Source organism: Dromiciops gliroides, chromosome 4, assembly GCF_019393635.1.
Source record: "Dromiciops gliroides isolate mDroGli1 chromosome 4, mDroGli1.pri, whole genome shotgun sequence".
NCBI lineage: Eukaryota > Metazoa > Chordata > Mammalia > Microbiotheria > Microbiotheriidae > Dromiciops > Dromiciops gliroides.
Genome location: NC_057864.1, coordinates 170,626,880 through 170,645,551, shown reverse-complemented (window position 1 = coordinate 170,645,551; position 18,672 = coordinate 170,626,880). Strand labels below are relative to the sequence as shown.

The window sequence follows — 18,672 nt, the reverse complement described above, 5'->3', positions numbered from 1 at the left end:
TTGAGTGCCTCTACAGTCATCAAAGAGAGGGATAGATATCTTAATATCAATCAGGGAAGTGGCTTTTGTCGAACATATTAGACACTTAGACTAGAGATATTTGAGATGTGTCATTATAATTCTATTTTGATTACCCTCTTGGAGACTGAAGGGGAGACAGCCTATTCTCAGCAATCCTAAACCTTTGTTGCCCCTCCCCCACAGCTAGGTCCTAGTGGTGCAAACACAGCCCCACTCCTACTTTTAGCAAAAGTGAGCAAAACCTCAGACCCCGTGTATCTGTGCCACCCATGAATCACATATCTGTAACATGCAGAATTCAACATTCTCGAGTCTAGTTCAAGGCGATGCCCCTGACTCTCTAAATAATAAAAATAATCAGGGCAGCTAGGTGGTGCAGTGGATAGAGCACCGGCCCTGGATTTAGGAGGACCTGAGTTCAAATCCAGGCTCAGACACTTGACACTTACTAGCTGTGTGACCTTGGGCAAAGTCACTTAACCCTCATTGCTACACACACACACACACAAAAGATTAAAAATTTTTAAATTTTAAAAATAATAAAAATAGGGGCGGCTAGGTGGCGCAGTGGATAAAGCACCGGCCCTGGATTCAGGAGTACCTGAGTTCAAATCCAGCCTCAGACACTTAACACTTACTAGCTGTGTGACCCTGGGCAAGTCAACCCCAATTGCCTCACTAAAAAAAAAAAAAAAAAAAGGATGATGGTGGGAGTAAGAACATGAGAACTGTTATCAAACATCAGAGGGTAAGAATTAATGACTTATTCCTTGAAAACTCCAAAAGGGAAACTAGTGTCAATGTATGGAAGTCATGGGTGTCCAGTTTTGCTTAAATATAGTAACTTACTATCAATTAGAACTATTCAAAAACAGAACAAGCTGCTTTGTCAATTCTGCCTCTTTGGAAACATTCAAGCAGCCACTAAATGAATGATCACAGATCAGAAATTATATAGATGGCACTGCATTTATCTGGAGGCTAGACTAGATGGTCTGGATAAAGATAACTGATTTTGAATTAGTAGAGACCTTCGAGGTCATCTATACCAACCTCCTCATTTTAAAGCTGGGGGCTCAGAGAAGAGTTCAGTGAGTTGCCCAAAATCTTACAGGGAGTTAAGTAGCGGGGCCGGGATTCAAATTCAGGTCCTTTTATTCTTTTGGTGTGTTTTGGTTTTTTGGGGTTTTTTTGTGGGGCAGTGGGGGTTAAGTGACTTGCCCAGGGTCACACAGCTAGTAAGTGTCAAGTGTCTGAGGCCGGATTTGAACTCAGGTACTCCTGAATCCAGGGCCGGTGCTTTATCCACTGTGCCACCTAGCCGCCCCCTCCTTTTATTCTTAATATGGCACTGTATATTTCCTCTGTGCCTCACCCTCACCCCTGTTTCATTTTCAAAGTCTTTAGAGGCTGTAAATCTGAGGTACAAACCAAGCTCAGAACTAAAATTGCCTCCTAGGTGCATATTACTGCTCTGATGGCCTTTGCTTCTTCTAATCACTTCAAATTTCCCCAACATGACTTTAAAGTGATGCCTAAAAAAGAACCCTACTCCTCCTTGATTGCTTTCTTTCTCTTCTTTTCCACCAGTTTGCCCCCTTCATGTTTCCTCCATCTCAGAAATCAGAGGTCCACCCTGCAGTTTCCCCAAGAATGCATCTTTTTATTTTACCAAGACACTGCTGCCATCTGGTGGTGAAAAGAGGTAAGTACAGGTTTAAACTTAACCAAAATTCTATGAGGACCATTTCTCCCCATGATGCTCTCCAGCCCCTGGTTTTTAGGAATGCATCAGGTGGAAAGAAGGACATGCATACGTTGTAAAAAATATCAGACTTCATACCATCTCAGAGAGGGGCAAGAGGAGGGAGGGACAGAATTTGGAACTCAAAACTTTTTTATGGTAAAAATTGTTTTAACATGTAATTGGGGGCGGCTAGGTGGCACAGTGGATAAAGCACCGGCCCTGGATTCAGGAGTACCTGAGTTCAAATCGGGCCGCAGACACTTGACACTTACTAGCTGTGTGACCCTGGGCAAGTCACTTAACCCCCATTGCCCCGCAAAAAACAAAAAACAAACAAACAAACAAACCATGTAATTGGGAAGAAAATAAAATGTTGTTTTTAAAGAGTTCATTAAGGGGCAGCTAGGTGGTGCAGTGGATAGAGCACCGGCCTTGGAGTCAGGAGGACCTGAGTTCAAATCTGGCCTCAGACACTTAACAAATTACTAGTTGTGTGACCCTGGGCAAGTCACTTAACCCCAATTGCCTCACCCAAAAAAAAAAATCCAGATTTTTTTACCTTCCAGATTTTGGCAACAGTAAAAGGTTGTGTGTACCTGCTTTATATACCTAAATATCTGGGGTTGCATAAATATTTCTCAGGCAAAAAGGGATCACAAGTGGAAAAAGTTTAAGAAGCCCTGCTCTGGACAGACTGCCCTTGGTGTTCTTCATACACAGTACTCCAGATTTTTTTTAAAATCCAGATTTTTTTTTTAAATGAACAATTGATAAGTCATCTTTGTGGCCACTAAACTATGGCTCCTGAAGTAGACCAGCACTAGGTAACTCCTTCACTCACCATCCACTTTCAGGATGAAAGTGCCCCTCCCCAGACACCACCACTCTCTTTTATATGTTGTCTTCTTCTCCCCCCCCCCACCCCCATTAGAATGTAAGCTACTTGAAGGCAGTTAATTGTCTTTTAATGTTCATGTTTGCATTCCCAGTATAGTGGCACAGCGGCACAATGGATTTAAGTCCTAACTAAAATCCCACCTTCTACAGGGGGGCTTTCTCAACCCCTCGACTCTAGTGCCTTCCCTCTCAATTATTCCCATTTATCCTGCCATTATCTTGTTTGTACATATTTATTTGCTTCTTGTCTCCCCCATTAGATTGTGAGCTCCTTGAGGACAGAGACTATATTTTGCCTCTTTTGGGATCCCCGGTGCTTAGCATGGTGCCTGGCATATAGTAGGCACTTAATAAATGTTTATTGACTGACTGACAATGGCATAATGGAGAAAGCCCCAGCAATGGAGACAGAGAACTTGGTTCTGATGCCTACTCTCTGTATGACCATGGACAAGTCACTTAACTTCCCTGGGCTTTGGTTTTTTCATCTATAAAACGAAGGATTTAGACTAGATTACCTCTGAGGTCCCTTCTGGTTCTGGACCTGTACTCCAATGATCCTTAGAGGAAGGTAAGGTCCCTGAGAGGTTGGGTTGAGGAAGATGTATATTCCAGGCATGGCAGATAGCCCATGCAAAGGCCCAGGGAAATAGTAAGTGGTATAGTTTGTCTGGAAGATGAAGTGTGTGAAAGGGACTAATGAGAAGTAAGGCTGAGAAGAAAGTGGGGAGCCAAGAGTTTCATGAAGGGTTTTGGATGCAAGGTTGAGTCATCTGTATTTTCTCCCAGAGGTTATGAGGTGCCACTGGAGGTTTCTGAGCAAGGATTCAGAACTGGTTAGAACTACTTTATATTTTGGTGGCTGTGCGAAGAAAGGATTAAAGAGGAAAGAGACTGGAAGCCAGGAAAACAACTAGGATATAATAGAAAAGATGGGCATTTTCTCTTCACTATCCAAGGTAACATGCAAGGTCCTACACGTGTCTTCCCTACTCCGCAGAATCACGAAACAGACACAAAACATACCAACTGCTGACACTTTTCCCTTTCAAGTACCAATGCTCCCCTATCCTGCAGCATTAGGAGAGAAACAAAGAAACGATAAAAAGAAAAGAGAAAAATTCTCACAAATGAACCTTATAAGGGAAAGAATTCAGGAAGAGAGCATACCTGAGAATTCCAGACCTGTTAGATGGGATGGACCAGATTCCTATCACAGTGCGGCTTGCAGTGTGGATTCAGCCAATGCTCAAGAAATTGCTCCTCTGCTCTCTGCTCCAGCCGAAGAAGGTGAAGCATGTACTCCTATTGAAAAGAAAACATCAAATCAGGGGGTGGGAAAAGTGGGCATGTCTAGGCTCATCTGACCACTCAGTCAACTGATAAGCAGTATTAAGCACCTACTAGGTGCCAAGCAGGCACTGTTCTAGGCAATGGGTTTACAAAGGAAAAAAAAAATGAAATAGCCCTAAAGGAAATTACATTCTAACAGGGAAGATAGCACATACACATAGTACTCTATAGAAAAAATACATGAAATAGCTGTGTGATCCTGGGCAAGTCACTTAACCCCCATTGCCCCACAATAAATAAATAAATTAATTAATTAATTATATACACATGAAATAAGTACAAGGTAGTTTTGGTGGGGAGGCTCTAGTCCTTATGAAGGATCAGGAAAGGCCTCATGGTTCTTGAGCTGAGTTTCAAAGGAAACTAGGGATCCTAAGAAGCAGAGATGGGGAGGGAGTGTATTTTCCTCATGGAGAATAACCAACACCAAGGCATGGAGACCAGAGATGGAGTACTGTGTATGAAGAACACCAAGGGCAGTCTGTCCAGAGCAGGGCTTCTTAAACTTTTTCCACTTGTGATCCCTTTTTGCCTGAGAAATATTTATGCAACCCCAGATATTTAGGTATATAAAGCAGGTACACACAACCTTTTACTGTTGCCAAATTTTTCACAACCCCCACATTCATCTGTGTGACCCCCATATGGGTCACAACCCACAGTTTAAGAAGCTTCGATCTAAACCATAGAGTACATGAAAGAGGGTAACACATAAATGATAGTTACCTATAAAGATATGTTGGAGCCAGGTTGCAAATGGCTTAAATGTCAATCAGAAAAATGTGTATTTTTTTCTTCAAAGTTACAGAGACACCTGAAATTTACTGAGTTGAGTAGTGACGTGTTTGGATCTGTGTTTTGGGAAAATCATTTTGGAGGTTTTGTGGTGGAAAAGGAGAAAGAATTAAAGCAGAGAGATCAATTAAAATGTTATTGCAGTAGGTTGAGTGGTAGGGTGGTAGATATATAGATGTGGTTATCATCTGCATAGAAGTGATCATTAAACCAATATAATAAGCTGATGAGATCACCAAGGGCAAAGAGAAAAGAGGGCCCATGATAGAACTTTAGGGTACAAAAACAGGGAGGCAGGCCATGGATGATGACCCAACAAAGGAATCTGAGGAAGAATGTCAGATAAGTAGAAGAACACGAAACAGAATTTTAAAGGATGAAACCAACTTCAGAATAAGAGTAGAGAGATCTTAAGAATGAAATAAGTCTATGAAGGCTCAGATAGTGCTCTAGGATAAGACCCATTGGAAGATGTGATTTGAAGACCCATTTGAGATGCACTTTCTATTCAGTGCTTTAACTAAGGCATAATTTTACTAGCATAGGGATTATATCCACTTGTGCAGCCCATAACCCCTCCTTTCCATGGCAGATAGTCTTCAACATAAATAGATTCCTGTAGGGACTGCTAACTCAATATATCCAAAATAGAATTCATTATCTTTCCTTCCATCTTTAATCTCTAGAATGAAAAATAAACTCTTCTGTTTGTTATTTAAAGCCCTTCACAGAGTTACATTAAATAAGGCAAAGTGAAATGAACCAAGAGACATCAAGGGGATGCCCATCAGTTGGAAAATGTCTGAATAAGTTGTGGTATATGAATGTAATGGAATACTATTGTGTTATAAGAAATAAGGAGCAGGCAGATTTCAGAAAAACCTGGAAAGACTTAAGTGGATTGATGCTGAGTGAAATGATGAACCAGGAGAACATTGTACACAATAACAGCAACACTGTGCAATGATCAACTATGACTATGACTGACTTCACTCTTCTCTGCAATGCAATGATCCAAGATCCAATGATCCACATCCAGAAAAAGAACCGATGGAGTCTGAATGAAGATCAAAGCATGCTATTTTCATTTTCTTTATTTTTTGGTAGTACTTTCCTTTTGTTCTGTTTCTTTCACAACATAACTTATATGGAAATATGTTTTACATGATTGCACATAGAGTACCTATATCAAATTACTTACTGTCTTGGGCAGGGGGGATGAGAGAGGGAGAAAATTTGGAAGTCAAAATTTTATTTAAAAAATGAATGTTGGGGGCAGCTAGGTGGTGCAGTGGATAAAGCACCAGCCCTGGAGTCAGGAGGACCTGAGTTCAAATCCCGCCTCAGACACTTGACACTTACTAGCTGCGTGACCCTGGGCACACAGACATTGCCCCACAAAAAAAAAAAAAAAGCTAAAATTGTCTTTACATGTAATTGGAAAAAATAAAATACTATTTAAAACAAAACAAAAGCACTTCACAACCTTGCTCCAAGTTACCTTTCCAGCCTCATTCCACATTCTTCTCCTTCATACATGATCGAAGTGACCTTCTTTCTCTTCCTCACAAATCTTCTCTTGCCTCTGTTTTGTCTCTAATGCCTAGAATGTACTCCCTTCTCCCTTTCCCCATCTTGGAATACCTAATTCCTTCAAAGCTCATCCCAAATCCTACTTCCCACTTCCTAATCTCTCCAGTTGAAATGAATGCCCTCTAAAATCACCTCGAATTTTTGTATATACTTAGATGCATATATGTAGTCTCATATCATAGGATATCAGTTCCTTGAGGGCAGGGATGTCTTCATTTTTGTCTTTGCATCCCCAGTGCCTGGCACATGGTAGCTTCTTAATAAATGACCACTAATTGAATGATCCATGAATTGCAATTGCCAACTTCCTTTAATCTGAGGGAAAAGAGGGAAGGATGCTGAAGACATTAACAATTCCAGCGAAATCATCAGAATATCAGAATAAACTTTAAACATTCTCAAATTCAACCTCTCACCCAGGGCAGAAATTGCTTCTATGGAATTCCTAACCATTGATCAACCATCCTCGGCCTAAGTTGCAAGTAAGAACTTGTTCATCATAAGACAAGCTATGATGGTTGGATAGCCCTGTTACTGTTTTCCTCCTTACATTGACACTGAAATCGGCAACTATAGCTTCTGCCCATTGGTCTACATAACAACCCAGAAAAAATCCAGTCCCACAAATCTTTGAATATTTGAAGAAAGTTTTCCAATTTAACACTACCATCACCACAGCCCCAAAGCTTCTTTTCTCTATACTAAGTTTCCTGAGTTCCCTCACTGGTTCTTCCACAGGATTAGATTTAAAAGTGAACAAGATGGGAGCAGCTAGGTGGCACAGTGGATAAAGCACCAGCCCTGAATTCAGGAGGACCTGGGTTCAAATCCAGCCTCAGACACTTACTAGCTGTGTGACCCTGGGCAAGTCACTTAACCCTCATTGCCTCGAGAGAAAAAAAAAAAATGAACAAGACCTTGGAATCTAATGAAGCCCAGAGGGGTAGGACGACTTGCCCAAAGTCACCTGGTAGTAATCATTTGTCCTCCATTTTTTAAGAGGACTAATAACCTCATAGGGTGATGTCTTGACTTCCAAATGAATTGGATTTAAGTGCGGCAGAGCTGCACAAAGTCATCATCGGCCTCACTTTCCCTTCCTGAGTCACTGAAACCCAATGGCAGGTTCAAAATAACTGACAATGTCCCAGGTTGTAGTGGGTGACCTTGGCATCATCAATGTCTGACCAATCTCTAAGTACTCCACAGAGCCTGCTGCAGCCTCCTTCATGGCCATTGGAACGAATTGTTCTCATCCTCCCATTCCACCAGGGGAAGTCTTCTCATGCTTGGGGTAGACACCCCCCTAACTCACTGATGGGTCAGTTATCCTCAACCTTGTTTAGCCCATCTCCTGAGATGGTTTACAAGGATGTGGCCACTGCATATGCTACAGCTTTTCACATCTCAATCCTTATCTTTCTCTACCTCTTTGTAGCAGTTGACACGGTTGGTAGACTTTTCCCCTAGATTCTCTTCTCTGAGTTTTCATGGCACGGCTCCTTCTTGGTTTTCCTTCTCCCCATCTGACTACTCTTCAATTTCCTTTGCTTACTCCATGTCACATCTGTTAAGTGTGGGGATCCCTCAAAGCTCTGCCCTCAGTCCTTTTCTGTGTTTTTTTTTCTCTACACTCTTTCATTTGATGTCATTAGATTCCAAGGGTTCAACCATGATAGTTATGCCGATGCTTCTGTATACCCAGACCTAGTCTCTCTCCTGAGTTCTAGTCTTGTGTCACCAAGTGCCTAATAGATATTCCAAATGGTATGTCTCAAGGGCTTCTCAAACTCAGCATGTCCAAAACTGAGTTCATCATTCCTCCTCACCCTAAAACCCAGCCTTCTTTTGTACTTCTTTATTACTGTGAAGGGCACCACTATCTTCCTAGTCACCTACATTCACAATTTCAGTGTCATCATTGATTCCTCATATTAACTTACTTTTTATATTTAATCATTTGACAAATCTTATCATTGTGGGGCAGCTAGGTGGCGCAGTGGATAGAGCACCGGCCCTGGAGTCAGGAGTACCTGAGTTCAAATCTGGCCTCAGACACTTAACACTTGCTAGCTGTGTGACCCTGGGCAAGTCACTTAACCCCAATTGCCTCACTAAAAAAAAAAATTAAAAAAAAATCTTATCATTGCTACTTCCATAACATCTCTTGCATATGTCCTCATTTCTCCACTCACACAACCAACACCCTTATTCATGCTTTTCTCACCTCTTGCCTGAAATATTATTACAACAGCTTTCTAATTGGTCTCCCTAACTCAAGTCTCTCCCCACTGCAATCTATCCTGCACACAGCTGCCAAAGATATTTTCCTAAAGTGTAGGTCTAATCACGTTACTCCAATTCAGTAAGTTCCAGTGGCCCCCTATTACCTCTAGGATCAAATATAAAATTCTCCATTTGACATTTTTTTCCTTTTTTTTTTTTTAGTGAGGCAATTGGGGTTAAGTGACTTGCCCAGGGTCACACAGCTAGTAAGTGTTAAGTGTCTGAGGCCGGATTTGAACTCAGGTACTCCTGACTCCAGGGCCAGTGCTCTATCCACTGCGCCACCTAGCTGCCCCTCCATTTGACATTTAAAGCTCTACATAACCTGACCCCTTCCTATATTTCTAACCTTCTTACTCATTATTTCCCTCAATGCACCATATTGGTCTACTTACTGCTTCTCCCACATGACATTCCATCTCCAATCACTATGCCTTTACTCTAACTGATCCTCATGCCAGGAATACTTTGTCTTTATCAATTCTTCTTAGAATTCCTGGATTTCTTTAAAATTCAGCGCAAATGCCACTTTCAGGAAGCCTTTTCCTTTCCTCAACTGTTAGTGCCTTCCCCTCTAAGATTACTCTCCATCTACTATGCATCTATATGTACCTAGTTATAAGTATGCTGAATCATCCATTAGAATATAATATCCTTAAGGGCAGAGACTTTTTTACTTTTTCTTTGTATCCCCAATATTTAGCAGTGCTTGGTACACACATAGTAAGTACTTAATAAATGTTTGTTAATTGATTAATTAATAGATTGTGGATGAAAGAGATGTCTCCTTCAGGCTACCATGAGACAAGGAAGAAGAGATCTGCTCTTTCTATCCAATTTTGACTTGTCCACTTCAGTGATGACATTCAGAGAGAAAATACTTAACTGGACTGAGAAGTTTTTTTGTTTTGGGTTTTTTTTTTTCCTACCGACTAGCTATGGAATGGATAATTAACGACAGCCTGAGATGTTTTTCTAATTTACATTTTAAATGTGAAGAGTCCCTTGTATTCTGTCTGTTCCTCAACCCTCTGCTTCTGAGGAAGCATTTCTGCTCAACAACTCCTCAGCAAAATGAACATACAATCACCAGGGAGAGCATAGGATCTAATTAAATTGGATCAGGTTAGTGGATAACAGCGCCATCTAATGGTTAGGGATAGAAGTTTAACATAAACTGAAAGAAACCTAAATATAATAAAAATATCAAGTAGTAGTTGCCACTTATCTCAAGGTTATCAAATAACAATAATAATTAGAATAGGTTTGAGATCAATTTTGTTAATTTCCCTAGTAGAAAAAGCTCTAGACTAAAAGTCAGCAGACCAGGATTCTAGTCCTAGTGCTGTCATTAACTATCATGTGATCTTGGGGAATATAATACAATAAATATTTCGAGGGTCCTGTTAGGTACAGAGCATCACAGATGCGAGGGAAGACATGGGATTTAGATAAGATATGATCTCTATCCTCAAAGGCAGATTACTTTCTGCTTTCTGGACTTTGGCTTCCTCATCTTTAAAAGCCAAGTATGTGACTATAAGATTGGTAAGGGGGGGGGCAGATAGGTGGCGTAGTGGATAGAACACTGGCCTTGGATTCAGGAGTACCCGAGTTCAAATCCAGCCTCAGACACTTAACTAACCTTGACACTTAACTAGCTGTGTCACCCTGGGCAAGTCACTTAACCCTCATTGCCCTGCAAAAATTAAAAAACAAACAAACAAACAAAGAAGATTGGTAAGGTTTCTTCTTTGTCCATGATTATTATTGCAAATGGTTTTTGCACCCATTGATCTTTCCTCAGGGGTCCACAATCTTGACACTTGACTAAATCTATATCCTCTTACAAACAGACATAAAGAAGAAAAACTTACTGATGTTATTCATGTTACTACTTAAAGTATCACTTGGTGAGAATGAAGTACAATGGGGATAGGGGATGCAACACTGTAGGTAAGAGAAGGTTTGATGCTTCTCTGCAAGGTTTCCATTCTGTCTTCCGGCTTCTACCCGTTATTATTATTCTGGCTAAGGCTGATTGGCTGAAGTAGGACTCTGCTCAAAGCCTTTACATACTTTCAGTAAGAAGCCAAGGAGGCCATTGTTCAGATGCACAAGGAGCCCCCTCTTCCCCACTGGAAGTTTGGGGCTGACTGAAAAGACTCTGCCTACTGGTGGCCTAGAGACCAGGACATCTGTTGCATTCTGATTAGTTCAGTTAAAACAACAGTGATAACCAAAACAAATTAAAACGGCATGGTTCCTACCGAAAAGCAAGGGACTTCAGTCAAGTTGAACATTTCACAATTCACTCTTTTAAAATTTTATGTCATGCTCTCATTCTTTTAAAATGAAACACACTCAGGGCTGAATTCACACTTCCTAAAGGTCTTTCTGAAATGTTTAGTAATCCCAAACCAGACCCTTCATTAAAAGCCTCATCAATACCAAGGAAGACTTTGCATAATAATTAACATCTCACCTTTCTGTACTGTTTCGGCATAGAGTAGTGGAAAAAACATTATATTTGGAGTCAGTGGACCTAGGTTTAAGCCCTGGCCCTTCCATCTAACCACTTGTGTGACTTTGGGCAAGGTATTTTCTTTCTCTGAGTCTCAACTTCCTCATTTGAAAAATGAAGGAGTAGGGGGCGGCTAGGTGGTGCAGTGGATAAAGCACCGGCCCTGGATTCAGGAGTACCTGAGTTCAAATCCGGCCTCAGACACTTGACACTTACTAGCTGTGTGACCCTGGGCAAGTCACTTAACCCCCATTGCCTGCAAAAAAAAAAAAAAAAAAACTGAAGGAGTAGGGGGCGGCTAGGTGGTGCAGTGGATAAAGCACCGGCCCTGGATTCAGGAGTACCTGAGTTCAAATCCGGCCTCAGACACTTGACACTTACTAGCTGTGTGACCCTGGGCAAGTCACTTAACCCCCATTGCCCTGCAAAAAAAAAAAAAAGAAAAGAAAAATGAAGGAGTTGGACTAGATCATCTCTAAAGTCTCTTAAGGTTAACAAAACATTTTCCTCTCAACAAACTTGTGAAGTAGATTGTGCAGATGCTCTATTCCCATTTTACAGTTGAAGAAACTGAGATTTAAAGCGATGAAATATCTTGTCCAGAGTCACATAGCTTATGAGGATGGGAACAAGGATATGAACAAAGATCTCCCAATTTCAAATCTTTCTATCATACCATATTGCATAAATACTTCTATTTGTTGTATAAAATGTTAGTGTTTTGTAAGTTCTTAAGAATTTCATCCATGATATTCTTTCTTATGAGAATGGTCAAACTTCCTACATCTCTGAATGGTTTTTTTCTGTTTCTTGTGTTCATGTGTATAGACTCACTCACCCCATAATATTAGAAGTTGTGCTTCTTGAGGTCAGGGATGGTTTTCACTTTTTCTAATATCCCTACTCCTTAGCACTATACCTGGAATGTAATAAGTGCTTAATAAATGCTTTTGATTAACCGATTAATACAATGCGTATCTCTTCAGTAAGATTTTTATCTAGGGGTAGCTGGGTGGCACAGTGAATAAAGCACTGGCCCTGGATTCAGGAGGACCTAGGTTCAGGTCTGGCCTTAGACACTTGAAGCTTACTAGCTGTGTGACCCTGGGCAAGTCACTTAACTCTCATTGCCCAGCAAAAAAAATTTTTTTTAAAGATTTTATCTAGGTGCAGCTAGGTGGTGCAATGGATAGAGCACCAGCCCTGGATTCAGGAGTACCTGAGTTCAAATCCGGCCTCAGACGCTTGACACTAGCTGTGTGACCCTGGGCAAGTCACAACCCCAATTGCCTCACCAAAAAAAAAAAATTTTATCTAAAGTTTTTGTGGGTTATTATTACTAAAAAGAGCACCTACCAACCCATCTACATTCTTTCTCATTTCTGTAAAATCTTTGAAATTATTCTATGCATATATTGAGGATATCCTAGATGAGAATATGAAAAGGGAATAGAGAGGCTTTTGCAGGCACTTTGTATTGAATATTCAGCCATACAATGTGCTGAAAGGTATTATGTAATACAAAATCCTGCTGTGTATATCACTCCTTGATTTTTGCCCCAAATTTTTAAGCAAATTTTGACTTATCAGAGAAAAATATATAAAGGCAACTAGGTAGCACAGTAGATTAGAGAGCTGGATCTCCAATCATGAAGACCAGAGTTCAAATCCAGTATCAGATACCTACTAGCTATGTGACCCTGGGCAAGTCACTTAACCCCAATTGCCTCGCACACAAAAAAGAACTCTGTAAATCTTAAAGTATTATATAAATGCTAGCTATCATTACATTAAAGGCTATCTTTCAACAAGTTGTCTCTTTTTCACATTAAAATCATCCCAAATTCTTGTACTGGGAAATCAAATCCGTTTTGACAGTCAATATTTATGCCACACATCCTGCCTCTGCTGTGCTTGTAACATTTAAAAATTCAATCTAACCCAATGGAGGAACCCCACCCAGGCATTTCAGCCTTTACTTGGCTAGAGAAAAGCACTGGAAAGTCACTCAGCTGACTGGCAAGCATTGTACTAGTAAGGATCTTTGAGAAACACATTATGAACTATGTCAACAAGTGAGTAAGACAGTGAAGGAGAGAGAAGGAACAATCCCCAATATCCACTTCTGGTAAACAAAGCCTAATCATGAAGACAGTTGAGCAAGTGGGACAGGTGGCTATTTTCCCCTTCAGTACTCAAGAGGTTGGAAGAGAGGAAGGTCATACCCCAGTTTTTAGGGAAGCTTTGCCCACTCTAAATTAGGGAGGTTTGGCAGGGAGTGAATTCTGCAGGTATGTGCAGTCAGGGAAGAAATAAATGCTAGTTTGAATGACCTTGCCCACCAGCACCACCCAGGGGTTATAGAAGGAAAAGACCATTGAGGCATTTTAACAGAATATAAACAAATATGATCATAAATCTATGTCAAGAAGGAACCTTGGAAGCCATTGATTCCAACCCATTCATTTTACAGATGATGAAACTGAGACCCAGGAAGTTTAAGCACCAGAGGACACGTTTAAACTCAGATCCTCTGATTCAGGTCAGTGTGTTATACTGCCTCCCTAATTCTGTATTCTAATGCAAATGGTTCCTAACCAAAACTATCCAGAGAATATAGTATATATAGAAAGCAGAAAAAGTGCAATGATACATTTGCTTTGTATCATTTGTCTAGTAAAACATTCTTTCAAGGAAAAAAAAAAAAGGAAACAAACATGGGGATTCTTACATACATGCAAATACTTTCTATCAGAGGTTTCCCTAGAGTCAGGGAACTGCTCTTGCATCACTCAATATGAGTAAAGGAGGAAATTTATATCTTAAGTAAGGCTATAGACAGATATGTGTGTGTGTGTGTGTGTGTGTGTGTGTGTGTGTGTGTGTGTGTAGCAACAGGTGAGGCCAATATTATTTTAGAGAAAATAAAATGGGCATCTCTACTTGCTAACAAGAATCAGATTTATTCTAACTGAAGAGAGGCAATTCTTAGACTTTTAAATACTGTGCTAATTCCCCATCTCTGTGACTTGTGGAGGAGAAAATGTCTGAGATTTTAATAAGTAAAAGAAAAAAGGTTTGGAATACCTGTTCATTCATTCAAATGTTTCAACAGTAAGGTTAGTTGGAGAAAACCAAACATGGGGACACATGTCAGTTACAAAAAAAAAAAAAAAAGTACTTTTCACTACTGCCCATAAGATGTGGTGACCCAAAGGTGAAAGGCTGCTTTTGAGAACTTCCCAAAGGGAGAGTTAATTATCCCTAAATTTTAAGGTTACCAGGTAACATCATGGTCCCCCCCACCCCATCTCCAAATTAGGAAAATGCAATACTAGATAATGGTGTGGTGAGAATGAGAAAAGAGAGAGGATTTCATTGGCATAGGGAACCCTAATGAGAAAACTCCTTCTATCAATGCAGGTTGGTACCTTCTTTGCAAGTTACAGTCTTAAAGAGTTAACTGGAACTCAGAAGTTAAGGGACTTGTCCAGGATCACAAGGTCAGCACGTGTCAGGATTAGAACTAATATGCCATGTTGCAGTTTACCAATGAAATCACAGGTGTAGTCTCATTTGAAGAGAAAATGGAAATATCTTTAACTGGCAGCCAGGGAAAGATAATCAGAGAAAGATAAAAGGACGTTCTCTTTGTTTTTATTTCTCCAAAGCATCCTGAGTCTTGTTTCTCTGGCCTTACATGCCCATTTCCTCAGGCATGTGGTGTTCTAAATGTTGAGCCAAGTAAGAAAAATAAATTAACAATTTACATAGGATATTTCCATTAGTGGAATAGAGATTTCCAATATTAAAAATCACATCTACTTGAGATGAATGAGCAGACAACTATCGGGATTTTTTTAAAGACTGTCATTACAGTGAAGGGAATAAGCATTTGCATAGCATCTACCATGTGCCAGGTAAGTGCTTTTTACAAGCATTATCTCATTTGAAGCATCCTAACTAGGTGCTATTATTATTGAGGAAATTGAGGCAAACAGATGTTAAGTTTCTTGCCCAGGGTCACACAGTAGGTTACTGACTCTGGATTTAAGCTCAGATCTTCCTAATTCCAGGCCTATCACTCTATACACTGAGCCACCAGTCATTCTATCCACTAAGATACCAGTTGTCTCTCTATTACAGTGTGAACGGACAGTCATTTTGTCAACAATGATCAGAAACAGAGCAGAGAAGAAAGTGGACCAGTCATCTAATAAGATCAAGGGGCCATTGTTGCACAACATTGATTTTAAAACTGTCAATTGTCAATTGATATAAAATGTTAAGACTTAGAGGTCAGTTTCCAAAGCATCATGGTAGGACACAGACAAGATTACACAACATGAAAAGGGATGGGTCTGTGCAATCTATATAGTTGGATGGAGTAGCCACACTAATGAGACCATAGACCCCCCCTTCCCCCACCCGCAAGGATCAGTGTCTTTCATACAGTGCGGTTTACTAAGTGCTAAATTGAATTGAATATGTAAATGTAAGAACACACAACTTATACACTATTTTACTCTCTCTGCTTTGCCTGCAAACAACTAAAGCAATCTTTTGCTTGACTCCAAAACCATTTCACCACATTTGTCATCATTTGCCCCTTCTCATAGTGTCCAAATATTATGGAGGTAGAGGAGAATAGGTGAGTAAGTTTATGTTTGCATATAGCAGAGCAGTCCCGCTATTCAGAGCACAGAGGAATTCCTGAAGAAAGAGGAATAGCTGTTCCTGACACCAATTTATATTTTCTTTGCCAAATGAGTAACTCTAGATGACTCACTGTTCTTCAATAAGTGTATAAGCAAAATTTAAAAATTAATGAAAGGGGGCAGCTAGGTGGTGCAGTGGATAGAGCCCTGGCCCTGGAGTCAGGAGTACCTGAGTTCAAATCCAGCCTCAGGCACTTGACACTTACTAGCTGTGTGACCCTGGGCAAGTCACTTAACCCCAATTGCCTCACCAAAAAAAAAAAAAAAATTAATGAAGGTCACCAAGGATGGCAATGGACCAACGCAGAGAATGGAGGATCATAGGATTTAAAACTGGAAAGTGCCTCAGAGACTGCCTCAGCCAAATCCTCATTTCACAGCAAAGGAACCTGAGACCTAGAGAAGCTGGGTTAAAAGCCAAAGGTTGGAAGTGGCAGACTTGGAATTCAAACCCACATGCTCTGACTCCGAATCCATTTCACTGCATCTGTCATCATTTGCCCCTTCTCATAGTGTCCAAATATCATGGAGGTAGAGGGAGAATAGGTGAGTAAGTATATGTTTGCATATAGCAGAGCAGTCCCACTGCTCAGAGCCCTGGGTAAAACTCTCCACCTTTATTTCTTCACCTTCCTTTTCATCCTTCACGCATCATCTTTCATGGATCCTTCACACAGATATCAAGTGGGCTGCCCTGAGAAAGCCATTCAGGCCTATCTGACAAGTGTTACTAGTGTTTTAATACTTATTGTTCTTAATACGGGACCCATGAATTTGGGTTGTTTTAAAATATGTATGTATGTGTATGTTTGTATGTCTGTATATACACATACACACATACATACATATGAAATAGTTATCAAATATTTCTGCATGTATACATGTGTGTAGATATACATATATAGGCTTAAATATTTGATAACCATTTCCATCTGATTGGTTTCATTTGTAATTCTATGTATATTATGCATTTAAAAAATATTATTCTGGGGCAGCTAGGTGGAGCAGTGGATAAAGCACCGGCCCTGGATTCAGGAGGGCCTGAGTTCAAATCTGACCTCAGACACTTGACATGTACTAGCTGTGTGACCTTGGGCAAGTCACTTAACCCTCTTTGCCCTGCCCCCCCCCCCAAAAAAAAGCTCCCCCAATTTTTTTTAATTTAAAAAACATATATTATTCTGAGAGGGGGTACATGAGTTTTACCAGACTGGCAAAGGGGCATGTGACATAAGAAAAAAATCTCTGCAGACTCTGGGCTTCTTAAACTTTTTCCATTTGCAACCCCTTTTTGCCTAAGAAATGTTTATGCAACCCCAGTTATATCGGTATATAAAATAGGTATACATAAACTTTTACTGTTGCCAAATTTTTCACAACCCCCACATTCAGTTACACAACCCCATTTTGCGATCCACAATTTAAGAAGCTAAACCCTAGACCATACTTTCCCTTTCCCTATTAAAAATCTGCTCTCAGCTTGGATTTCTACTCTGAAAAAAGGCTGATCAACTAATTATGTTAATGTGTTTGTAACCAAATGCTTCTTAATCTGTGACCTCTTCCCAGGTGTATTTGCATTTCAATAGGAGATAATTCCTTGAACCAGAAAACTAACTTTCTAAAAGCAGCATTAGAAGCATCTGAGACGTGGACTTTTTAGGGTCCTGAAGGCATCTCAGAAACCATTTAGTACATCTGAAGAACCTGAGGCTAAGAGAGGTAAAGTAACTTGCCCAAGGTCACACAGCTAGCTACTGGAAGATCCAGAACTGGAACACAGAACACCTAATGCTCATTCAGCGCTTAATGACGATTATAATGAGGAGGAGGAGGAGGAGGGTGGTGGTGGTGATGGTGGTGGTAGTGGTGGTATTTATATGGTCTTTTAGAGATTTGTAAAGTGCTTTTTCATATATTATCTCATTTGATCCTTACAACAATCCTGTAAGATAGGTGCTATTATCTCATTTTACAGATAAGGAAATTAAGGCACAGAACGTACCTTACCCATAATAACACAGCTAGTTAAGTACAGTAAGTTTCAGAAATGGAATTTGAACTTAGGTCTTCCTGACTCTAAATCCATCATGCAAATCTAGCGTTCTATTTACTACACTACACTGTCTTTGGGGCCAGGAACAATGAGTACATAAAAACACTTCAAAGAATAGTCAGTACATAGTTCCCTTTCCTAAAGGCCAATTCAAATTATTGGTGCAGAAAAACAAGCCCAAAGCCTGCAGGAGTTTCCATGGTATTTCATTATTTATTGAAAATGTTATGAAAATGAATCCCCCACAAGGCTGAAAAATGATCATTGTTCAAAGAAGAAGAGCCAAATGTCCAATCTGCTGGAAACCACAAATTCAGCAGCATCACCCAGCCTTAATGATTGACTCAAATGTTCCTGGACTGAGGAAGAAGGGGCAGATGGAAAATCAGTTTCGACTATTATAGGTTAATTGCTGAAAAAAAAATAATAATAATAAGGACCAGAGTCCTACCTCAGATGTCAAATGAAACTAATCACAACAGGCCTTTCATTATGGTATGTAAAAGGTAGAATAATCAAATGACTGACTTCACAAGGAGCTAATTAAGGCAGAAAATAATACGGATGACAACTCATATTTCTATACTTTAAGATTTGCAAATCATTTTCTCATTTCAATCCTATGGGGTAGATAATACAAGTATTTTAATCCCCATTTTATGGATTCCATTCCATTCAAACA

The 18,672-nt window shown here is 40.1% G+C and overlaps 1 protein-coding gene across 1 annotated transcript in view; it reads right to left on the bottom strand.

Moving 5' to 3' along the window:
• Nucleotides 1-3,853: 3,853 nt before the first annotated feature.
• Nucleotides 3,854-18,672, bottom strand: part of C4H17orf67 (chromosome 4 C17orf67 homolog) — a 28,095-nt gene continuing 13,276 nt past the window's right edge. The window contains exon 3 of the mRNA XM_044000455.1: nt 3,854-3,970. Coding sequence (XP_043856390.1) covers nt 3,854-3,970 — 117 coding nt within the window. The remainder of the gene's footprint in view (nt 3,971-18,672) is intronic.